The 21,323-nt window shown below is 40.9% G+C and overlaps 1 protein-coding gene across 4 annotated transcripts; it reads right to left on the reverse strand.

Annotated features, from left to right (window-relative positions):
- Positions 1-1,447: 1,447 nt before the first annotated feature.
- Positions 1,448-21,149, reverse strand: znf513a (zinc finger protein 513a). 4 transcript variants are annotated; one of them, XM_042094169.1, is made up of 5 exons: positions 21,028-21,149; positions 20,129-20,226; positions 19,400-19,534; positions 4,156-5,031; positions 1,448-3,257 (listed from the first exon to the last, which is right to left on the reverse strand). In XM_042094169.1, the coding sequence occupies exons 2-5, from the start codon at positions 20,190-20,192 to the stop codon at positions 2,380-2,382; spliced, it is 1,953 nt and encodes a 650-aa protein (XP_041950103.1). In that variant the 5' UTR covers positions 20,193-20,226; positions 21,028-21,149; the 3' UTR covers positions 1,448-2,379. The 4 variants fall into 4 exon arrangements, with proteins under 4 accessions (XP_041950103.1, XP_041950104.1, XP_041950102.1 ...); XM_042094170.1 differs by having other exon boundaries at positions 20,129-20,219; positions 21,028-21,142; XM_042094168.1 differs by having other exon boundaries at positions 20,129-20,418; positions 21,028-21,142.
- Positions 21,150-21,323: the final 174 nt, after the last annotated feature.

Genomic DNA, 21,323 nt, shown 5'->3' on the forward strand with positions numbered 1-21,323 from the left:
ACCTTCACCGCCTACTTCACCTCGCGTTGCAGGCCTAGAATGAGGGAAGATTTATTATTCTTTCCACAGACTTTCTTGAGGCTCGCGTGCGTGTCATTCTCCCTGGGTGACAATAGCTCAGCTCGCATGCTGTTCTGATTTGTCATATCGGTACCAGCAGCACCCGGCTTGTTTACTTCTGTCTTGTCATCTCTCTCTCTCTCTCTCTCTCTCTCTCTCTCTCTCTCTCTCTCTCTCTGGCCTCTGTGGTTGCGATTCTCTTGTTGGTGGCACTGCGGCTTTTGTAGCAGCGCCACAGCGCACAACCTCAGTGGCGCGTAGGGGATTAGGCTAGCGCTGTAATTGCCTGCCACAGCATTTTAATCAGTATCTTTTACTTATTTTACACATACAGCTCACAAAGGTACCACCCCCTCTTATAACGGCTGCAGTCAGAAAGGGTGATGAGAACTTGGACTCTAGCATTTTATGCTGATATTCCCACATGTCAAGCAGAAAGGTTAAAAAGTGGTCTCACAACCACCCAAAATGCCAGTTCTGTAATGTTTTCACATAGTGCCCTCCTGTGGTAGACTCTAGAACTAACGCTGGGAAAATTACTCCGTGGTTGACTGGTCGATGTTAGTAGACCCAGCACTGGCCTGTCTTTAACGTTTCCGGAACGGAACGCTATCATTTGGAAGGTAGCATTAGTGAATGCAGAGGGACAAACAGGCTGCAGGTTGACACAACAGCACTCACAACAAAGCTCAGCCCACAAAAGCTGATGTAACCTGCTCACTGCAGTGCGTAATTGTGGTTTTCTTCTCTATTATCTATGTAACAAACACCATTATCAGGGCTGCAAAATGCGGTGTTATTTTGTGCTATTCGAGGTCACATCACTTCAGTATTTGGAAGGGGAAAAATCAGTTGGTAAATGGAAGGACATGTTGCCTGTGGCCAACTTCACTTAACTAGTATTTATTAGACTGGCAATTGGAAGAGACTTACAAAGTAGAGTAAATGAGATTTGCAGAGGGAATAACAACCACTCAACTTTTTTTTTTTTTTATGCTTATTTTAATTTCAGAATACTTAAGGCAATCATGAAACCACTGCATAATTACAAGAGAACACTCCACAGCACCATAAACATCTAGAACACCTTCACCTCAAACTCAAATCATCTCTTGGCAACCTGAAAGTTTTTTAACTGCATATAGTCATCATGGTCCCTATAGTTTGACCCCACTTCCCACCCCTTCCCTTGACGAGCAATAAAGTCCCACAGACAGCAAAATGTGGTTTAACATTCCTCAGACAAGGGACACTAAAAGAAAAAAATGTCTATATATTAAAAATATGATTTTCAAATGGATCAAGGCAGTCACGTTTAAAAAAATAAACGCTATTTATAGTACTCAAATTAACTCTCATGCTTGCTATCAGACTTCAAGTGAAACAAACAACAAAAAAAATTGACAAGACAAAAAACAAAATCAGCTATTTCACAGTTATAAGATTCAACTAACCGCCAAAACGCAACAGCCTCCACGTCACTACCAGTCCCTGTGGCGCAAGAGGAAATTAAATTAAAATGTTCAGAACTTGTGTTAAGAGCGTTACTTTGTGGGGGACGGACAGACAGAGAGAGAGAGAGAGAGAAAAAAATCAAACATGATTGGCATTTCTAAAATGTCTGACATAATATATGGCATAAGGTCACAGTGTTGCCTGCATCCCATAATATTCTGCACGTGTTACCTTTCCTAGAAGTGAATGCAGAACCAAGGCAGGCCAGGATAAGGACATCAGTGCGTGGAGCATTCAGTTTAGTGTCAGTGGCATGTTTGGCAAACAGGACTCAAAGGGGGTGTGTGTGCAGTGAATGTTCTGTCAAGCAGAGACACAAGGCAGACACTCCCCTCCACTCCACACAGGTTCTCTTCATCGCCAAGGCAACAGAACATTCCAGTTGGTGTACAAAGTTTATATTTTAAAAATAAGTTGTGCACAATTGGTCAACATAGCAGCCAATGGATGATTGAAGGAGACACACACTCACGATGGTAAAAGAAAAAAAACAAGAACAACAAACACCAAGAAACACCATCCAAGGTTATGCTGGTAGATTTTTTTTTTCCCTTTGAAAACAATCTGAAATCTCACTATACAACTGTTTCACAGCTCAAGTTATTTCTTCCCTTTCCTCAAGCGATTTCACTCAAAAGTGCAATCACCTCATAGGCAACCGCATTTATTAAATCAGTTTGTTCTGTTCATTGCATTAAATCTGTTCATTCCCATACTCATCTCTCTTCCAACTCTCACCCCCCTCTCATCGCTCCACACCACCCCAAATCCCCACCTCTGCCACCATCCATCAGTTCAGTATGCCTACACCACCTCCCCTTCCTCTTCCTCGACCATCATCTCCTCCTCCTCTTCCTCGTCCTCCTCGCCTTCCTCGCCCCCGGGCAGCTGCACCTTGACCCAGCCGTCGGCGGCCAGCCCGTGCTTCTTCTGGTGCCGCTTGTAGTTGTCCCAGTGGCCCGTGGTGTAGCCGCACTCCTGGCACTTGTGCGGCTTCTCGCCGGTGTGGCGCAGCATGTGGCGCTTGAGGTTCATGCTCTGGTTGCAGCTGTAGCTGCACAGTGCGCACTGGAAGGGCTTGGCGCCCGAGTGCACGCGCTGGTGCCGCTTGAGGTTGGCCAGGTTGCCGCAGGCGTATTCGCACAGGTGGCACTTGTAGGGCTTCTCGCCCGTGTGCACGCGGTGGTGCCGCTTGAGGTTGTCGAAGTGCGCCGAGGCGTAGTCGCACTGCGGACACTTGTACGGCTTCTCGCCGCTGTGCGTCTTCATGTGTCGCGCCAGGTGGTTGGGGTAGTGCGTGAGGAAGGGGCACGCCGCGCACGTGTACACCCGCTCGCTGGCGCCGCCGGACCGTTCGCCCGGCCCGCTCGAGTCCTTGGTGAGGAGCTCGAGGGTGCAGCGGGCGCAGATCTGGGCCGAGGAACCGTCCTCGTCGTCCAGGGCGACGCCGCACAGGCGGCAGGTGAAGGGGAAGAGGAGAGGGGGCAGGGAGGCGGGAGGCTGAGGCTGTTGAGGGGGAACGGGCGGAGGAGGAGGACGAGGAGGAGGAGAGTGGAGATCAGGCGGACGCTGGTGCTGGTGGTGTTGCTGGGGTTCTGCTCTGGGGCCATCAAAAGCCTGTAGGAAACCGCCATCGCCTCCACCCACAGGTAGATGAGCCAAGTCATTTCGGGACACCATTTCTGAGGGGGGAGATAAAGATAAATAGAACATTATATAATTATTACAATATAAAATTAAGTAATAGATAATGGAAAATGTAACCTTTGCTTCTGAAGCTCAAACTCTCCAGAAGATCATAACAGTGACTCATGACAAGGTTCTCATGCTCAGATACTTGTTAAAGGTAAATTTGCGCCGGATGCTGCACGACGCAACATTTTATCTCCCGCCGGTTGCTACATAGCGCATCATTGAATCTCCCGCTGGTTGCTGCGTAGCATAGCATGCTTTTTATTTCATGTTTCTATGTGCTACAGAGGCTTAGATATTACATTTTGGTAGACGTTGATAATTTTCAGTATTTTTTCAGAAAACCCCCAGGAAATAAGGTCATTTAGTCTAGAATACCATAGGATTCTATAGGCGTTTTTAGGAGTAAATGGGTTAATCTGTCAGAGGAGTGAGGTTGATGACAAGCTTTGCAAAGAGAGCAATCTCTTGTATTACAACAGCATGAAGCTGTTTTATGCAAGACTGTGTAAGATCTATAGCTTGTGGCAAGAAATTACTGCGCTGCTTGGTGCAGACTGTTCCTGCTAACTTGATAACAGCCAAAGTGCATTTGAAAATCTGACATAAAACAGAAGACACGGGAGGTGAAACATCACAAAATGAACTCCTAACAGTGAGGCTACATCAGGCATGTAATTGAAGCGTCTCGTTCGTGGAGCGTCTGCTGGAACAATTGGCTTCTACTATAATCAATGGAATTGGCTACACGATAGTGACAGGCACATTAGAAAAATTAAATGTCCAAAATTAGACATTCTGAAAAATTCTAAAACAATTGCGGCCTGGCTGTGGCATATCATCACACCATGCAATCCCAGCTCCTCTTCCCTACCAGCTGCTCCTTACCATTATTACTCGTCCTAGCTGCCTCCCTCCTGGCTCTGTGGCTCCTAAGGGGCCTCCGGAGACTGTGTCCCCCACTGACGGCACTCCTCCGTGGGCCACTGGTGACTCGGCCGCCCCCTCCCTGCTGCTGCCCTCCAGGGCTGGGTGCAGCAGCAGCAGCAGAAGAAGAAGCAGGTGGCGCGACCATGCCAGCGGTGACTGTGGCACCCCCAGTGGCGGAGTGCATACGCTGGTGCCTCTTGAGGTTGCCGAGGGAGCTGCAGGCAAAGGTGCAGCTCTGGCACTTGTAGGGCTTTTCGCCGGTGTGGATGCGCAGGTGTCGCTGCAAATTGACCAGCTGTGCCGAGGCGTACGTGCACAGCGGGCAGCGGTACGGCTTCTCGCCATTGTGCGTCTTCATGTGCCGCTTGACGTGGTTGGCGTAGCGCGACGAGAAGCCGCACAGGTGGCACGAGTGCAGCTTCAGCAGCGAGCCGTCGTCGCCGGCGACCAACCCCAGCCCCTCCCTGTCCATCAGCCCTTCCGCTGCCGCCTCCGACCTCGAGGCGGCGGGACCCCCAGCGGCCCTCCGGTAACCCCCGGGCCCCTCTCTTACTCCCAGGCTCCCAGCCTTGCAGCAGTGTAGGCAGTAGGGGCCCACAAGGTCCAGGCCGGTCCCTAAGGGGTCCTCCGACAGCCGTCCGCAGGCCCTGCAGGCCAGGTAGGAGGGGAAGGCCGACTCGGAGGAGGGGGTCGTGGAGGCAGATGCGTTGGCGGCGGAGGTGGTGAGTGCGTCACGTTCGCTGCGAGGCTCTTCGGTGTCGCTCTCCATGCTCAGGCGGCTGTAGGAGGAGCTTTCCTCGTCGGCCAGGGAGAACACGGGCAAGCCCAGGTCAGCTGCAGGGACACAGGTGGACACAGGACAGATGGGTGATTTGTGGGTGGGTGGTCACATGAACATGTGGTTGTAATTCAGCAATTGTGACATTTAGTCAGATCATTATGGTTTCTTTGACCTCGAAGGAATTTGTATACAATAGAGGAAAAAGTATTATTTTCTACATGGGATGACTCCTTGCAACAAATAAAAAACCAACAGTTTCTAGTCTTGCAGTGATCCCCATTTAAGTTATGATGAGCTATTTACAAGTCCAATGAAGCCTTTTTGACAAGAAATTATTCTTGTTTTTGAATGATTTTGAAGTGTACACACACACACACACACACACACACACACTAATCAGGACCGCATCAGGAGACATTTGCAACTTCACACATATGCTGTGCCAGGTAATCTGAGGGGTTCACAATATCAAAGGCTTTTCTCTATACCACAACCACACCAAATTATCCTGTCATGTCAGCACTTTAACGAAGGATAACACCACTATTTATGCTGACTGAAACTGAAACATAATCAGTAATATAAATATTCACTATGCCATGGTGAAATTCCATATTAGATCTGAATATGAGCATTGTTCTGGTAATGATGAACTGGCCACATTATGAAAACATTGTATGTATTATGTATACATTATATCTACATAATGCATGTATTATTACATAGCAAATACATCTACACATGCAAAATTACATATGCATTATAGTGTGATACATACATGCAAAATTACATATGTACTATAATGTCTAATGTCATAAATGCTAAATATCTGTTCCAATGTAGCTACTGACAATGCAGGTCTTTCATTCACAGCCTTTCTATTGATTGCTATCAACAAGTAGAAGTTGTTGAATTGAATCGCTAATCCAAGGCATTCAACATGGACAGACGATACACATGATGTTAAAATCTTTTAACAGTGATACATAATTACATTGCATGCTTCACTACCCTATACTATTATAATACACGCAGAAAAAATCCTTTTTGTAGAAAAAACAAACTCAGCAACAGCATGCCCCCTCAACATCTAGTGCAAGTATCCCACAACAAACTTGAAATCTACAAAGCAGAATGGCATCACGACAAAGTATTACAGCAATCATTTTTTTCTTCAATGACGCCCGTATTCAAGCTATTTTATCACCTTGTCAAGTAATCAAAAACCTCCTGTCGCCTTATACTTACTGAAATCGTGGTCTTCCAACAAGCTTTGAAAGGCTTTTTAGGAAATGAAAAACAAACAACAAAAAAAAAAGACGTTAAAAAAACACTGTCGTTCGAGAATAGAGTCAAAGGGGGAGGAGGTGGAGACGGCTAGGGAGCCTGAAGCTGGCCCGCTCTCCACCTCTCTGTCTGGCTGTCTGTCTGGAGAAACGGCCTTCTCTGGCAGCGAGAGATGACCAGCAGACCGAGTGAACGAGCGAGCCTGCAGCTGCTGCTGCTCTACACACACACAGACGAGCACAGACACGGCGTCTCTCTCCCCAACTCAGTGCGGAGTGAGAGTGAGACTGTGAGCGAGAGCGCGGTGGAGAGTGAGAGAGACGACTGCCTGGTCTGAGCTTTATATTGGGCTTTTCACAAACCCCTGGTGGATGATTACTCTGCCTAATGATAATGATGATGACTATAATGGCTGTTCTGATGGTGATGAGGGGAGATGATGATGATGATGATGATGATGATGATGATGATGATGATGATGATGATGATAATGACACAGAGTGGAGAAGGCGGCGGCGATGATGATGATGATGATGATGATGATGAATAAATGCCTTCCCGTAATGGTGTCCTTGATGATGATGGTCGTCTTGACGACCCTTTATATAATAATGGTAGCAGGATGCTATTTTTTCTCTCTCTCTCTTTCTCTCTTCCCCTCTTTGTCTTTTTTTTCAGTGGGGGGGAGATCCACCAGTTTTTGGTTTCCGTCAGTTCACCCTGACAAGACGGTCATCAGCAAAACACAGTCCCACAGCTCCCCACCCTTTTACCCCCCTGCCACACACACACACACACACACACACACACACACACACACACACACACAACATGAGGGATGTTAACCATTCCCTGACTGATGTGTGGCCATAAAACACTCATTCGCCGCTAATGGCCTTCCATTTGCATCATAACGCAACAGACCCAAACATCAAGCCTGCGATAGGGAAGGAAAAATAGACAAAAGGAGCCACTGTGGGGTGGGTAAGGATCAAACATTGCCAATACATTCTCACAAAGACATTTCCCCTTCAAAACCAAATGACAATTTAGACACATTGGGAATCCATATAAAGTTTGAGGTTTCTAAAGGCTATCTAGGTAGACTGTGCTGGAGATGATAAACAACTTAAACGGAATATACCGGTATGCTGACATACATTGATATACTTGTGAACACCCAGGCTTAGCATAGCATATGTCAGCATTTAGCTGCTATTGTTGTTGTTAATGATGTTATCATATACTATACACTATATTTGCACAAAATAGGCTACTTGTCTGGCCAATTTAGACATTTTTGCATAATGAATTTACTGCAACAATATTTTTTTTTATTGTATACTGTATATACACACAATCAACACCTTCAGCTCAACCTCTCCAAAACTGAGCTTCTGGTTATTTCCAGCTAATACAGCAATTTCCCAACACATCAGCATCTAGCTTGACTCATCTTCACTGACCCCTGCTAAAAGGGCACGTAACTAATTTCTCTGAGCATGCAGCCTCAGTCACAAAGTCATGTCAAGGAAGACACATGTAACTCCTTTGTTAGTTATTATTCATTGGTTTATAGCAGCCAGAATTAGATTTCAATCACTCACTCTGGCCTATAGGATGAGTTAGGTCTCGCTGCAGAACACATGATAAAAGGGGTAGAGCTGGATCTAGGTCCAACTCCTCCTACAATATCCGTGCTTGCACCCTACCATACATTGACGTGATCATGTAGGTGGCGGTAATGCACCGAAGGGGGCCTAATCTGCAAATTAACGCTCTCAAGAAGAAGACTACTTTGCCCGAGCCCATAGATATATATATCGACAGCATATATGGGTGATTCTTCAATTGGGGGCAATTTTACCATCTCAAATATTAAATTATAAAATCAGGAACATTTTGGTTTAAATTATGCCAAGACAATGCTTACATACTTTAATATGACGGTATAATGCTAGCCACAACCGAGTTTAAATATATTTAAAATAATTTATATTTATTTGCCAACTGGCATTACAAAATGTCATTCCCATCACAACATCAAAAACTTGAGAATAAATTAAAATTATCTAACAAGGAGATAATTTAAACTCATTCATGTTGTAAACATTGTTAACCATCAACAATAAGTATAAATTCAAAATGTTCACATTCAGCAAATTACATATATTTTGATATTCTCACCATCAAAATGTGATTCAACAAAGTACACTTTTGTTTAATTTCTGGAAAAGTAGTTTTAGATATTTTTTCTTTGAATATGTGGATAAGTATTTCATTAAGCTTTTCATGTAGCAGCTCAATATTGAAGATAAAGCTATTTTTAAAGTATTTTTACTGTAAATTAAGTAACATGGCGGTAATGGCATGCTGTTCTGGTAATGACATAGTGTTTTTGGTAATGACAAGCAATGAAAAATGGGAATGTTTGAATAGACAAAAATAGGGACAAAACTAAACCAAAAACCTCTACATTTTTTTTTATAAAGAATCACATGAAACAATGGCATAAAACAGCAGAAAATATCAAAACAGACCATAACTATATTGAGATTATTACCGGTAGGAAAAAGATGGTATGGTTTAACAATGCATATTTCAGGCCTAAAATGAAACCTCCTTGAAATATCATTATTTATGTTTTTTTTTTCTTTTTGTTGTTTAATCTGCATCCCTAGGAAGATACAAATAAATGTTTCATGGCAACTGGTCATCGACAATTCTTACGTATACTTCCAATGTTAAATGTGTGCTTGAGTGGACATTTAAAAAGTTAAGGTTAAGTCAGTATAAGGTTAAATATTTGCATAAAATATTTGTAGGCCTAGCATTTATTATTGTTTCTTGACTGACAGAAAAAAGAGGTCTTCCTATACTTTTCCCCTGTATTCTCTAGACCTTTCTGCTAATGTCTTGGGAGTCATGCTGGTTGAAAAAAAAAATGGGTAAATTAGTTTTAGGAAGTAAGGTATCTCACTTGAGTTTCATTGCAACATCAGACTATTAGGCTTCTTTAATTTAATTTCTAAACAGATGATAAAATCTAGATGGTGAAACAGAAAACTTGTCATTACCGCCATCACCTGTCATTACCGCCATCACCATCACGGCAAGTTTTGTGTTGGTAATGACGGATATTTGTTAGTGCAAATATAGGCTGATTCATGTTCCCTTGCATTGTTTAACTGAGGTCCATGGCTAGTCTGGCTTTCATCAGACCAAGCTCAATCTTTTAAGAAATCAAAAAATAAATAGCGGGCAGATCAGGCTGGGTTCACCCAGCCTAGTCCATAGGCACCCGATATTGTTTAATTTTCCGATTGAGATATACACGCTCTGGCTATTCTAAATGCAAAAATGCATCAGGGAGTTATGACAAAACGGTAACTAACAAACTAGATCCTAATAGAAAGCTGTTAGCTTCCCTAAGCTACAGGTAGGATTATAAGGTAGGCCTATTTACAACATAAATTGTCAATAGGCTATGCTGGCGACACAAATAAAATCTCCTTTGGAAACCAATGGCTTACGCCTTACAGTATCAAGCGGACTTAAACTGTCATATCGTGGCGAAAAGTTGTAATAACATTCACGCAGCTCCATGAGTGAAGGAAAGCGCGAATGAAGTAGCCACTTCTAAATGGGACCCACTACACAGTAGCTTAAGGTGTTTTGCTAAAGCAGCCATAATGAAATGAAGGTGTCATTGTTTGGATACTTCACACACACGTGCTTTTTAATTTCACAGACTACAACTACCAAGCTGTAATCAAAGCACATCGATTCCCCTCTCACACCCTGCACGCACTTAAAACAAAATAAACAGGCGTCTCAGTCTCACGCATGTATAGGCAAAACTGTATCAGACCGGTGTAACGTTGGTAAATCTTCCATTGCACAGAATGATTTTGTAGCACGTACAATAAATGACAGTCGAAAGATACAAACAGTGCTGCTATACATTTGCTTGGTATAACCGCATTTATAGTTTTCTACAAATGCAATAAATCAAATGCCTCCATCACTCAACCAACGCTAACGGTAACATTACCTAGGTCCTTATTGATATGACAAGATTAACGTACCTGCAGTAAAAACCAAGCATGTCCGATAAACATCCTCAGATTTATTTCGGCTTCAAGAAGAAATGGGAATTACACTTCATGTGAACATCGTCCTATCCTTATTAGATGTCCGCTGCGGTAAATTACAGTCCTTGTATGAAGCATCCATTGTTTTTTCCAACCCACTTTTAACTTCCAACAAAATTACGTCTCACTGCAACGATGCGCCATCTAGTGGACAAACGACTACTTCTCGCCAATACTGAAAATGCAGCCATGATGATGATGATGAATATTTATTTTGGCTTTCTTTTAATCCTACTGATTTTCATTTTTTACCGGGGGGGGGGGCAAATCACAAATGAGTGATTATGAGCCAGGTTGATGTGGGCCCTTGAGACCAACATACCATAAAAGATTCACAGAGAACTGTGTCTGCCCTACCCTCCTTTCGGGGGGTCCAGTCCAGCGGGGGGGCTGCAGATGAAAACGAAAAATGACGGTTCCATGCTATCCATGTGGGGGGTACATGCCCACCAAGTTTTGTGTACCCCGGTCTTTCAGTGTCCCGGGAATCCTTGTTGGTGTACGTCACTAAATGTACACATAAATTATTTTATTGTAAGGCCCCCCATGAACGAAAGTACACAAAACTTGGCATGCATTCAGAGGGTGTCATAATGATCCTACACTTTTAATTTCGTGCAGTTTTGACCTTGTCAGCCAGAGATATTGAGATGAAAACACCTAATTTTTTGCTTTTTAATTTTTAACTAGGTGGCGCTATACATGAAATAAGTGGTAATGGGATGGGTTGACATGCCCCCTTAAGACCAACATACAAAAAAAAGGTGGACCTCCTAGGCCCTACGGTTCTCGAGATATTCACAGAAAACTGTCTCCGGCCACCTACAGGCCAGTTGGTGTATAGTAACATAAATTAATTTATTGTGTGGCCCCCCATGAACGGAATTCCACAAAACTTGGCGTGCATACAGAGGGTGTCATAATGATCCTACACTTTTAATTTCGTGCAGTTTTGACCTTGTCAGCCAGAGATATTGAGATGAAAACACCTAATCTTTTGCTTTTTAATTTTTAACTAGGTGGCGCTATACATGAAATAAGTGGTAATGGGATGGGTTGACATGCCCCCTTAAGACCAACATACAAAAAAAAGGTGGACCTCCTAGGCCCTACGGTTCTCGAGATATTCACAGAAAACTGTCTCCGGCCACCTACAGGCCAGTTGGTGTATAGTAACATAAATTAATTTATTGTGTGGCCCCCCATGAACGGAATTCCACAAAACTTGGCGTGCATACAGAGGGTGTCATAATGATCCTACACTTCCAATTTCGTGCAGTTTTGACTATGTTAGGTCACAGATACCTTCAATTACACCACCTCATTTTTACTTTTTTGTGTTTAACTAGGTGGCGCTATACATGAAATGAGTGGTTATGGAATGGGTTGACATGGCCCCTTGAGATCAACATACAAAAAAAAATGGTCCTCCTAAACCCTACGGTTTTCGAGATATTCACAGAAAACTGTGTCTGCCCTACCCTCCTTTCGGGGGGTCCAATTCAGCGGGGGGGCTACAGATCAAAACGAAAAACGATGGTTCCATGCTATCCATGTGGGGTTACATGTCCACCAAGTTTCGTGTACCCCGGTCTTTCAGTGTCCCGGGAATCATTGACGGAAATTTGGGCATGCGAAAAAGAAAAAAAAAAAAATCTGACTAAACCTATATGACCGCCGCTTCGCTGCGCGGCGGTCATAATAAGTGGTAATGGGATGGGTTGACATGCCCCCTTAAGACCAACATACAAAAAAAAGGTGGACCTCCTAGGCCCTACGGTTCTCGAGATATTCACAGAAAACTGTCTCCGGCCACCTACAGGCCAGTTGGTGTATAGTAACATAAATTAATTTATTGTGTGGCCCCCCATGAACGGAATTCCACAAAACTTGGCATGCATACAGAGGGTGTCATAATGATCCTACACTTCCAATTTCGTGCAGTTTTGACTATGTTAGGTCACAGATACCTTCAATTACACCACCTCATTTTTACTTTTTTGTGTTTAACTAGGTGGCGCTATACATGAAATGAGTGGTTATGGAATGGGTTGACATGGCCCCTTGAGATCAACATACAAAAAAAAAATGGTCCTCCTAAACCCTACGGTTTTCGAGATATTCACAGAAAACTGTGTCTGCCCTACCCTCCTTTCGGGGGGTCCAATTCAGCGGGGGGGCTACAGATCAAAACGAAAAACGATGGTTCCATGCTATCCATGTGGGGTTACATGTCCACCAAGTTTCGTGTACCCCGGTCTTTCAGTGTCCCGGGAATCATTGACGGAAATTTGGGCATGCGAGAAAAAAAAAAAAAAAAAAAAAAAAAAATCTGACTAAACCTATATGACCGCCGCTTCGCTGTGCGGCGGTCATAATTACTTACTTTTTCAGACATCAGATATCACTCTTCTCTCATGGCTGACATGTGCTTCCCTGTCACTATTCATTTCTATGGTTACGGCACAAACAAGTCTTATACTAAAAAAATCCTAGTAGTAATCGTAGACTGTCGTGGTAATGACTGTATTGTTTGGGGACAATACTAAATTTTTAAAAATATTCACAAATTGTATAGATGTGAACCAAAACAATGCAGAAAATGCATTTTTAAGTTACTATTTAAACATATATTGTGATTTTTTAATGTAATGATGAACATTTAAACACATTTTTAGAGCAGAAAAGTTTGAAAGTCTGGGTTGGGGACAAGGCCTAAGTAGCCAAATATTGGTGTTAAAAACAGTTTTATACATCATAAAGATTTTAGTGTATTACTTTTTTTGGTGGTGCAATAAACATTATTTGAAACTAGATGTACCGCAGAGCGGTACAAAATATGACCGCCGCCCAGTCCAGCACATTTTTTTCCACAAAAAAAAATCTGACTAAACCTATATGACCGCCGCTTCGCTGCGCGGCGGTCATAATAACTAAACTATTTATTTTGTAATATAGTATTTCTAACATGAATTTATAACCTGGGGATATAAAAGTTCCCCTAATTGAAGAATGACTCATATATATATATATCTATATCTACGGCCAAAGCCCTCACTTTGCGTATTATTGTACAATCGCTACATGTTATGTCCCAACAAAATACGGATTTATGTGCAAGTTGCTTCAGTTGGTATTTAGTTTTTTTTTAGTTTAGCTAGTATTTATTTGGTATTAATTTGTGTCGTTGCTTAGCTTAGCATACGAAGCTAGCTACGGTAGCATGTCATTCACTGCCTATGGTTTAGCTAGCGCACTAAGCTAACCGTGACCGAAAAACTGAACCAATTGATCAAACAGTCATCACATGTAAAGGCACTTTAGCACTTAAAGCAACACAATACAGGTTGTTTACCTTAAGATAATGGATTTAAACTCATTCTGATGTTACACTGACTTATAATACGAAGAATTAAGTCTCTGACATTACCAATGTGGGTCCGAAATGCTTGATATTGCAGTATGATGGGTTGATCGGGTAGGATCAAGTTTCCAGACTGTTTTTTACTAGCAGCTAACATTAGCTACCCAAAACGGCAGAAGTGAACACATATTTATATTACGTATGAAACATGTGGTCTTGTTATATCAAAAAAATGACATGGATGTATGTATTCATGACATTAACAAGTCTACTTGTTACAAAATTGTTTAGTGAACTTATTCTAATCCTCGGTTGGCCAGCCGAACCAAATCAGTAGCAACAAGCTAACGACCCAGACCAAGATCCAGCTCCACCCCCTGGATCTTGTGGCCCTTTCTATTTGTCTCTAAATCCCCCGCCTGAGTTGGAAAGTGTAAATTACCCAGCTTTCTTGCAGCATTTCACGTAGGCACGCCCCCTTTACCTCGGAGTTCTTGAGGGTACCCTGAGGTGGCCGTATGACCTTACCACAAACATGGCTGCGCCCATAGTTGAGATGAGATGACATGCATTTTTTTTACATTGCTGCTTCAATCCAATCACCAATTCATGCATTGCACAGTCTTGCTGTGCGTGCAATACAATGTAACAATTTGTTTTCCAGCCCGTTCGCTAGAGGCTACATGTAGCACAAAACAATGACTAGCCTGCTAATGCCCCTCGTGGCTTGAGAGAAACGTGATAGCACTTGTTGAAATTGAAATAGGCGAAATTGAGTTACTAAAAAAAGTTTTTATTATTAATTCACATTAACCATACCCAACAAGGGAGAATGAGGGACGTGTTCTCGTGTTCTAGACCAATGTCCAGCACTAACGAGACAGCTGCTGCCCTGGTGGCATCCATGTTCTTCCCAAAAAGACTATAAACGCCAGCGTTCGCGCTAGCAACATGTCGTACGGGTGGGCGTACGAGGATTTACAAGTCAAATGGATAGGCTAGTTGGAGCTGCCCACCTCAATGAGCTATGCTATGCTAGGGTGGGTGCTTCAGACTGAGTTACTACACGCACAGAGATGAGATGGTATGTATCATCTTATCTAACTCTGGGGGAAATGGTGAATAAGCTAAGTTCCCAAAATGTTGGCGTGTTCCTTTAATGTCATCAATCATGCTTTCTATATACCATTCTTATCAATATGTCATACTTTACATATTGAAATGTTTTTTAAACACTTATAATCACAAGCCCAAAGACAAACAAAGTATCCTTTGTTCTCTTACTGAGAAAAAGTAAAGAGTGAATACTGGTTTTGATTTTTTGAGTTTACTAACTGGTAATACTATGTCCCGACATTCATGCTAATGAAGCAACTTTGATTGAGTGAGGGGTGAGGAAACAAAATTCCCTAATATTCTATTACTTTGCCCCAAAAATGATAAAATTCCCTGACTTTTCATGTCTGGAATAGACTTTCTAAAATTCCATAATTCCAGAAATTACATGACCCGTGGGAACCCTGGCCAGCACTACATGTAGTTGTTGCTACTTGTTTCAAACGTATTGCTGTGACAAATATGATGAATGAAGTCTACAACAATGACTTGTGTGCATTATAGTGAGACAGAATAACATATAAGGATAGGTGAATATGTCTATATATTACATAGATTTCAACTCTGTGGAGCATTCTAAGGTTGAAGTGTCCAACATGTCTTCTTGTGCTGTGGCAGCAGATCTGCCCTACATTTAAAAAAAAAAAAAACATATCTACCTGTTACTTATTTTTACATTTTGAGTTGAGCTTTATGGTAACATCTAATTATATATAATTGAATATTTTATCATTTTTTTCTAGGGCTGTCAATCGATTAAAAAAATTAATCGAATTAATTACATACTCTGTGATAAATTAATCACATATATAATTTTTGCTGTGAAAGTATTTTAAATATTTAAATTCAAATTAATCATTGAATAATCAGCATTAGTGACATTCAAAAGTTCAAAAACTTTTATTATTTTTTTTCACTGTTCAAATAAGGGCCATAATAATCTATGTTATGACCTAATATGCTGAGGAAATAAATTTAAAAGTGCTTCGGGAAGAAGTTTTTTTTTCACATACAATGCATTTCAGGCCACAGATAAAACCTAGGGGACACAATGAAAATAAATTAACACTCCCCTCAATGTCAACACTATTTGTTTGCATTGATGTGCGACTTTAGAGTTGACAAACTCCGGTGATATGCAAATTCCTTGCTACAGACATTGCAGAGGACTTTATTTTAATGTGAAAAAAAAAAATAATTTGACTGAACTTTTTTCAGGCCATAAGTCATACATTGTTCATATCTATCTATAGAGATAGCACCCCTTTTGCGGTCGCGACCTATTGATTTTTAATGTAGGCCTACAAAAAGATGCAAACAGCAAAGGGAGTATTCACCTTATTCACACAGCAGCCATTGTTTAAACCAAAACTACAGGGGCTACAGGGTACACTTACTATATAATTAATGCCACCTACAGGTGAATGCATAGAACCTAACAATCCTATGGTTTGTGTACCCTGTAGCCTCGTTTTAGCCGCCAATGGCCGCCATGTGAATAAGGCGAATTGAGAGTGTTTTTGATTGAGATTGAGTTTTCCTGATGAACAAAACAATATTTCAGTACCATCCCTGACCATTGCTGTAGTCATTGCTGTTCTTTTCTACTGCAGCAATATTGTAGAAGGGCTTTAACTTACACTCTTATTTAATTACTTCAGGTCAAAAGTGGAGATTTTTTTTCTTTTCTTGTTAATATGCAATTCAACAACAAGTAAAATATATAAAATCAAGTTTGCAAGACTTCCCATTTCCTCATCAAAGTAACGAATCAGAACATTCGAGATAATATTTCCATTTGTTGCCTCATCCGCATTTAATGAAAACGTGGTAATTTTGAGTTTTACAGACAACTCAGATTTCCAATGAGCAGCAATACTGTGTGTGCTCATGCAGGATGTCTGCGCATTTGATAACGACAATCTGGAGAGGGCGCTTTTGTCTTCAGCATCAGATTGTATAAGGTTGACAAGAGGTTGCGATATGGTGAGGGACAGGTCGTGTTGCGCTATGAAAGAACATGCATAGCCTACTTTCTGAGCGCAAAAACGGTCAGCCATAGATAAACGTAGTTTGTAGTTCTCCCCCGTTTCCAACAGCCGCCCATCTCCATTTATTTTTTTAACTTATGACACCTGTGCCTTCCTTTAGCAACAACGCATCCATGACAGCTAGTGGCCTTGCCAAATAGACGCACACAAATCATGACGCTAATATGCGAGGTTCTGGTTGGCCTACTGGTCATGGTTTTGTGCTATAAATTAATAATATTTTATAGCAAAGTTTAAAGTTGACTATTTTAATTGCATGGTTACTTTTTGTCAACATACACTCACAACCTACTGTCGTTAAATGTGAAGGCCTAAGCAAAATAGGCTACAAGGCTGTCTGTGCGTCACAAACACGACTGACCCCCTTACTCAACAGTTCGCCATGATGACAGTATTATTATTTTATGTTAACACGCTCAGTCAAAACCTTCCGCAAAACCTACCGCAAATTGTGAAAAACATTGTTGTACATGTCATAACAGACGGGATAATAAATTGCATAGGCTACGGTTTATATTGCGTAGCTTTACACATATTATTAGTTGCATTGATTAAAAACTGTAACAATAATAGGTTACATCGGGTGGCATAGCAGGCTATCTGTTCAAGTCATAGCGACACCCAAAATGAATGACCTGACAAGAGTTCGCAAGAAATTGTCTACATTGATGCACGGAAAGAACACAGCCTACGCCTCTTCTCCGAATTCGCACATAGAGCTCACAATGTATCATATCCAACAAAGTTAAACGGATTGGCCTCATCAGCTGTCTCGATTGTGTCACTATAATCCAACTTTTAGACCGTTACTCCTCCAGACGTGTTTTTAAGCAAACGCCCCAGGCAATGAGACAAGCGTGTAGCTACAACATAAACAAAGCGAAACTCATGGCTGATGTATCTTCTTGAGCGGTCACCTGATTGAGACACTATTAGGTCTTTAAACATTTGCCATCCCACACATTAATTAATCGGACCTAATATTTGTAGTTGCCTTAAAAAAGGAAAAGAAAAGGTGACAGTCCCCCCCCCCCCCTCTCCTATGTTTTCCTCATCAGATCTGCATCGATCTCAAATATGGCATTTCTAAAATCAAATTGACGGAAATCCGTCGTACGACGGAGAACTTTAATCCTGGCCAACACCATCAGGCCGTTTTTTAAAAGTAAATGTTCCAATCAATGATCTAGGCAGTACATTTTCTTCTCTCTCCTTCATTTTACAGTCTAAAGGTTACGGACTAGAACGGCTTAGGGTCAAGGGTCAAAGGTCATACGGAATCGATTAATCTGAGGTATTTTTTTTAATCAGTTATTTTTTCTCAAATTAATTAATCGAAATTAATCAGTTATTTTGACAGCCCTCATTTTTTCATGTATGTCTACTTAAAGTTTAAAGGTTTTTTTTGTTTTTTGTTTTTGTGAGGTGTTAATCGCAATGTATAGATGCTGGATGGCATTTTTTATATTTTGAACAATAGCATTTTTAAGCCAAAAAAAAAAAAACAATACCATAATTTCTGACCTCAGCATACTTATTTATTTAAGCATTTTTTTTATATTGTTTTAAAGGCTACATTATTCACATCTAACTAAGGAGGGAAAAACAGAAGTTTCTACTCCAGGCACCTTCATTCACAGGGCAGAGTAAAGAAATAGCAAGAACATCTGCACCTATAAGTTTTTATAAAACGTATCAGTGCAAAGCAGTAATTAGAGAAAATGCTGCACTCTAGTGGGCAAAAGGTTCATGACACAGTTAAGCATGAGCTGCAGTGATGAGTTATAGGATATAATACTAAGGACGGAATAAGTCAGTGTAAAACTGTACACAAATTCAGATGTTAAACAAAGTCAGATGGTCAGTGTTATAATTTAAACAAAGATCAAAGGAGGTTAAGGAGCCTTAACGAAGATTGTGTCATACTAACTAATTTCAAAAGTTGGTAAGTGGCTAACAATATTATTTGGTAATGTTCAATATTATAAACCTAACATCTGCATTGTCACAATAATCACAATAACTTTTCTTATTCAATCCAATGTTCTGCACAAGTCAAGGGTCAATGGTTTATTGAAAATATTGTCCAGCTATTCATCAGTTGACCTTGCATCTAACTAATTAATTCACCTTACAGGGTTACCATTTGTATATATTTATGGTTATTGTTATTATAATTTGCTATTGTTCTTATTCTGTTACAAGTATTTAATGTATTACTATTATTGGTATCTTTTATGCAAGCTAGGTCTACTTTAAACTGTTATTTTGATGTTCAAATGTAAACATTTGATGATGTTTATTGTTATTATTGTACATAACTTTAGACAAAAGTGTATGCTTCAATCATAAACATATACAAATAACCTTTCTGCTATTAATGCCCTTATAACCACATAATTAAATCCAACTGTTATATTCAGATGCTTATATTGCTTTATAAACTCACCTGTGTATCTATCCAGCCCTATGCCTTTTCCATCATTGTCTGAGTTTGTAAAATCAAGATCTTGTCCCAGGATGAGATCACTCTCAAAGGTGAGGCTTGCTGCTGTTTCAAGTCCTATATCATCTTCAGAATCCACTAAAAACAAAAAAATATCAACAATAAAAAAAACAACCATTAGGATAACTCAGCCCCAATAAATCAACATATATATCCATACAAAACCATGCTTACATTAACACATTACATTTAATTAGTACAAGTATTATATAATGAAAATATGACACATAAAGGGGTTTAGCACAGTCAAAACACCTTTGAGGTCCAGGTCTCTCTACCAGTGTACTAGCGTTTTGCCTCCATGCAAAGCAGGCGGTGTACAAAAACCAGGGTACAGTAAATATTAGCTTATTTATCTATTTAAACCTCACATATGTCATCTGTGGAGTCTGCAATGGTAACATTAGATTAACAGGTGAGAGTAGTATGAGCGTATGGAACTTAAGAGCTGGTCTTCTTATGTCAACTTGAATTTCCCCTGGGGATCAATAAAGTATCTATCTATCTAGTGACCCTACAGTAATCAAACAGATGTCTCTTTGCTCAATTTCAAAAGACTGTAGGGAATTAAAACAGAAAAGTAATCAAAAAATCAGATAAAACCCCCACCACCTTATTCCCAATTGTGTTATTCATCGGCCCCAAACTCTTTGTTTTGGATGAATTCCTTACACTTTACAGGTTGTGGATTCTGCTGTTTTCTTCTTGGCATCTTCCAGTCAGCCTCTCTGGTCATGCACCTGCTTCACGATGCCTCATGTATCTATCAGCTCATTGTTAGCAATTTGACATCTTTACTAAATTTAAAGGCACGGGTTTGTGTGAATAAACACGTTTTAGAGTCGCTTGCACAGGAATGTCAACAACCCCATAGGACAGAGGTGTTGCAAAATCGAATGACATCCAAAACACGAATAGCCTGGAGTTAGCTTGCTTGCTTGCTAGCCATAAATCTTGAAATGCTGTTGAAGATTATAAATTAGACCAATTATTAGCGGCGAGATAATGTTTTAAACCAAAAACATAACGTTTAGTTAGATAGCGTTGATAAACGTTGTCTATACACAATTTGGGTTGTAAATACTAGCTATCTTGCTAGCTTGTTGGGTATTTGTTCTTTCCATGTGACAGCAACTGCACAAGCTAACACTAGACCATGTAAACCAAACTACCCAGCGAGATAAGAACCGTCAATGTGTTGCAAGCGCATATCTACAAATATCTTGCAAAGTTATCCGTTTTTATTTTAACAGATACCAACAACGTAGTGTATCTGTTAGTCTCTAGTTAGCTAGCTAGCTAACTGAGCTACCTGTCAAGATTACAAGATAGCGAGCTAGCTTGCAAATTGAGAAGGGGCTAGATCCTTAGATATCACACACGTTCGTCTTGCTATTTTAATTCTATTTGTCACGAGCCGAGCTATCGATGAGGATAACTTGGCTAGTAAACAAGCTATGCTAGTCAGTTAGCTAACAACATTTCATAAACATATTCATAGTTTAGATTGTACGTGTGAATAATGATTTTCTTTATATGCAAAAACATACGCAGCGTAGAAAATACAATACCTAGCTATCCGCCATTCCATAACAACATCGGCCACAAAGAAAGGCAATTAATGGGCTTTTTTTCATAACTTAATTGATTTTTAGATTGCTATTGTATACATTCTCTTCCGCTATGTTGCGTGTTTCCGTTTCCTTTTGACCTCTCCATTCAACTGGGATTTGTAGTCCATACGCATTTGCGCATTATTATTATAGCTCTGGCCCGAATTCTGATGTTGGTGTGGCATGGCCAGAGAAGGCTAATCTGATTGAAATATTGTTTTAAAGGATATATTGACATCTATATTGATTCTGCG

The sequence above is a fragment of the Alosa sapidissima genome, chromosome 6, assembly GCF_018492685.1.
Source record: "Alosa sapidissima isolate fAloSap1 chromosome 6, fAloSap1.pri, whole genome shotgun sequence".
Lineage (NCBI taxonomy): Eukaryota > Metazoa > Chordata > Actinopteri > Clupeiformes > Clupeidae > Alosa > Alosa sapidissima.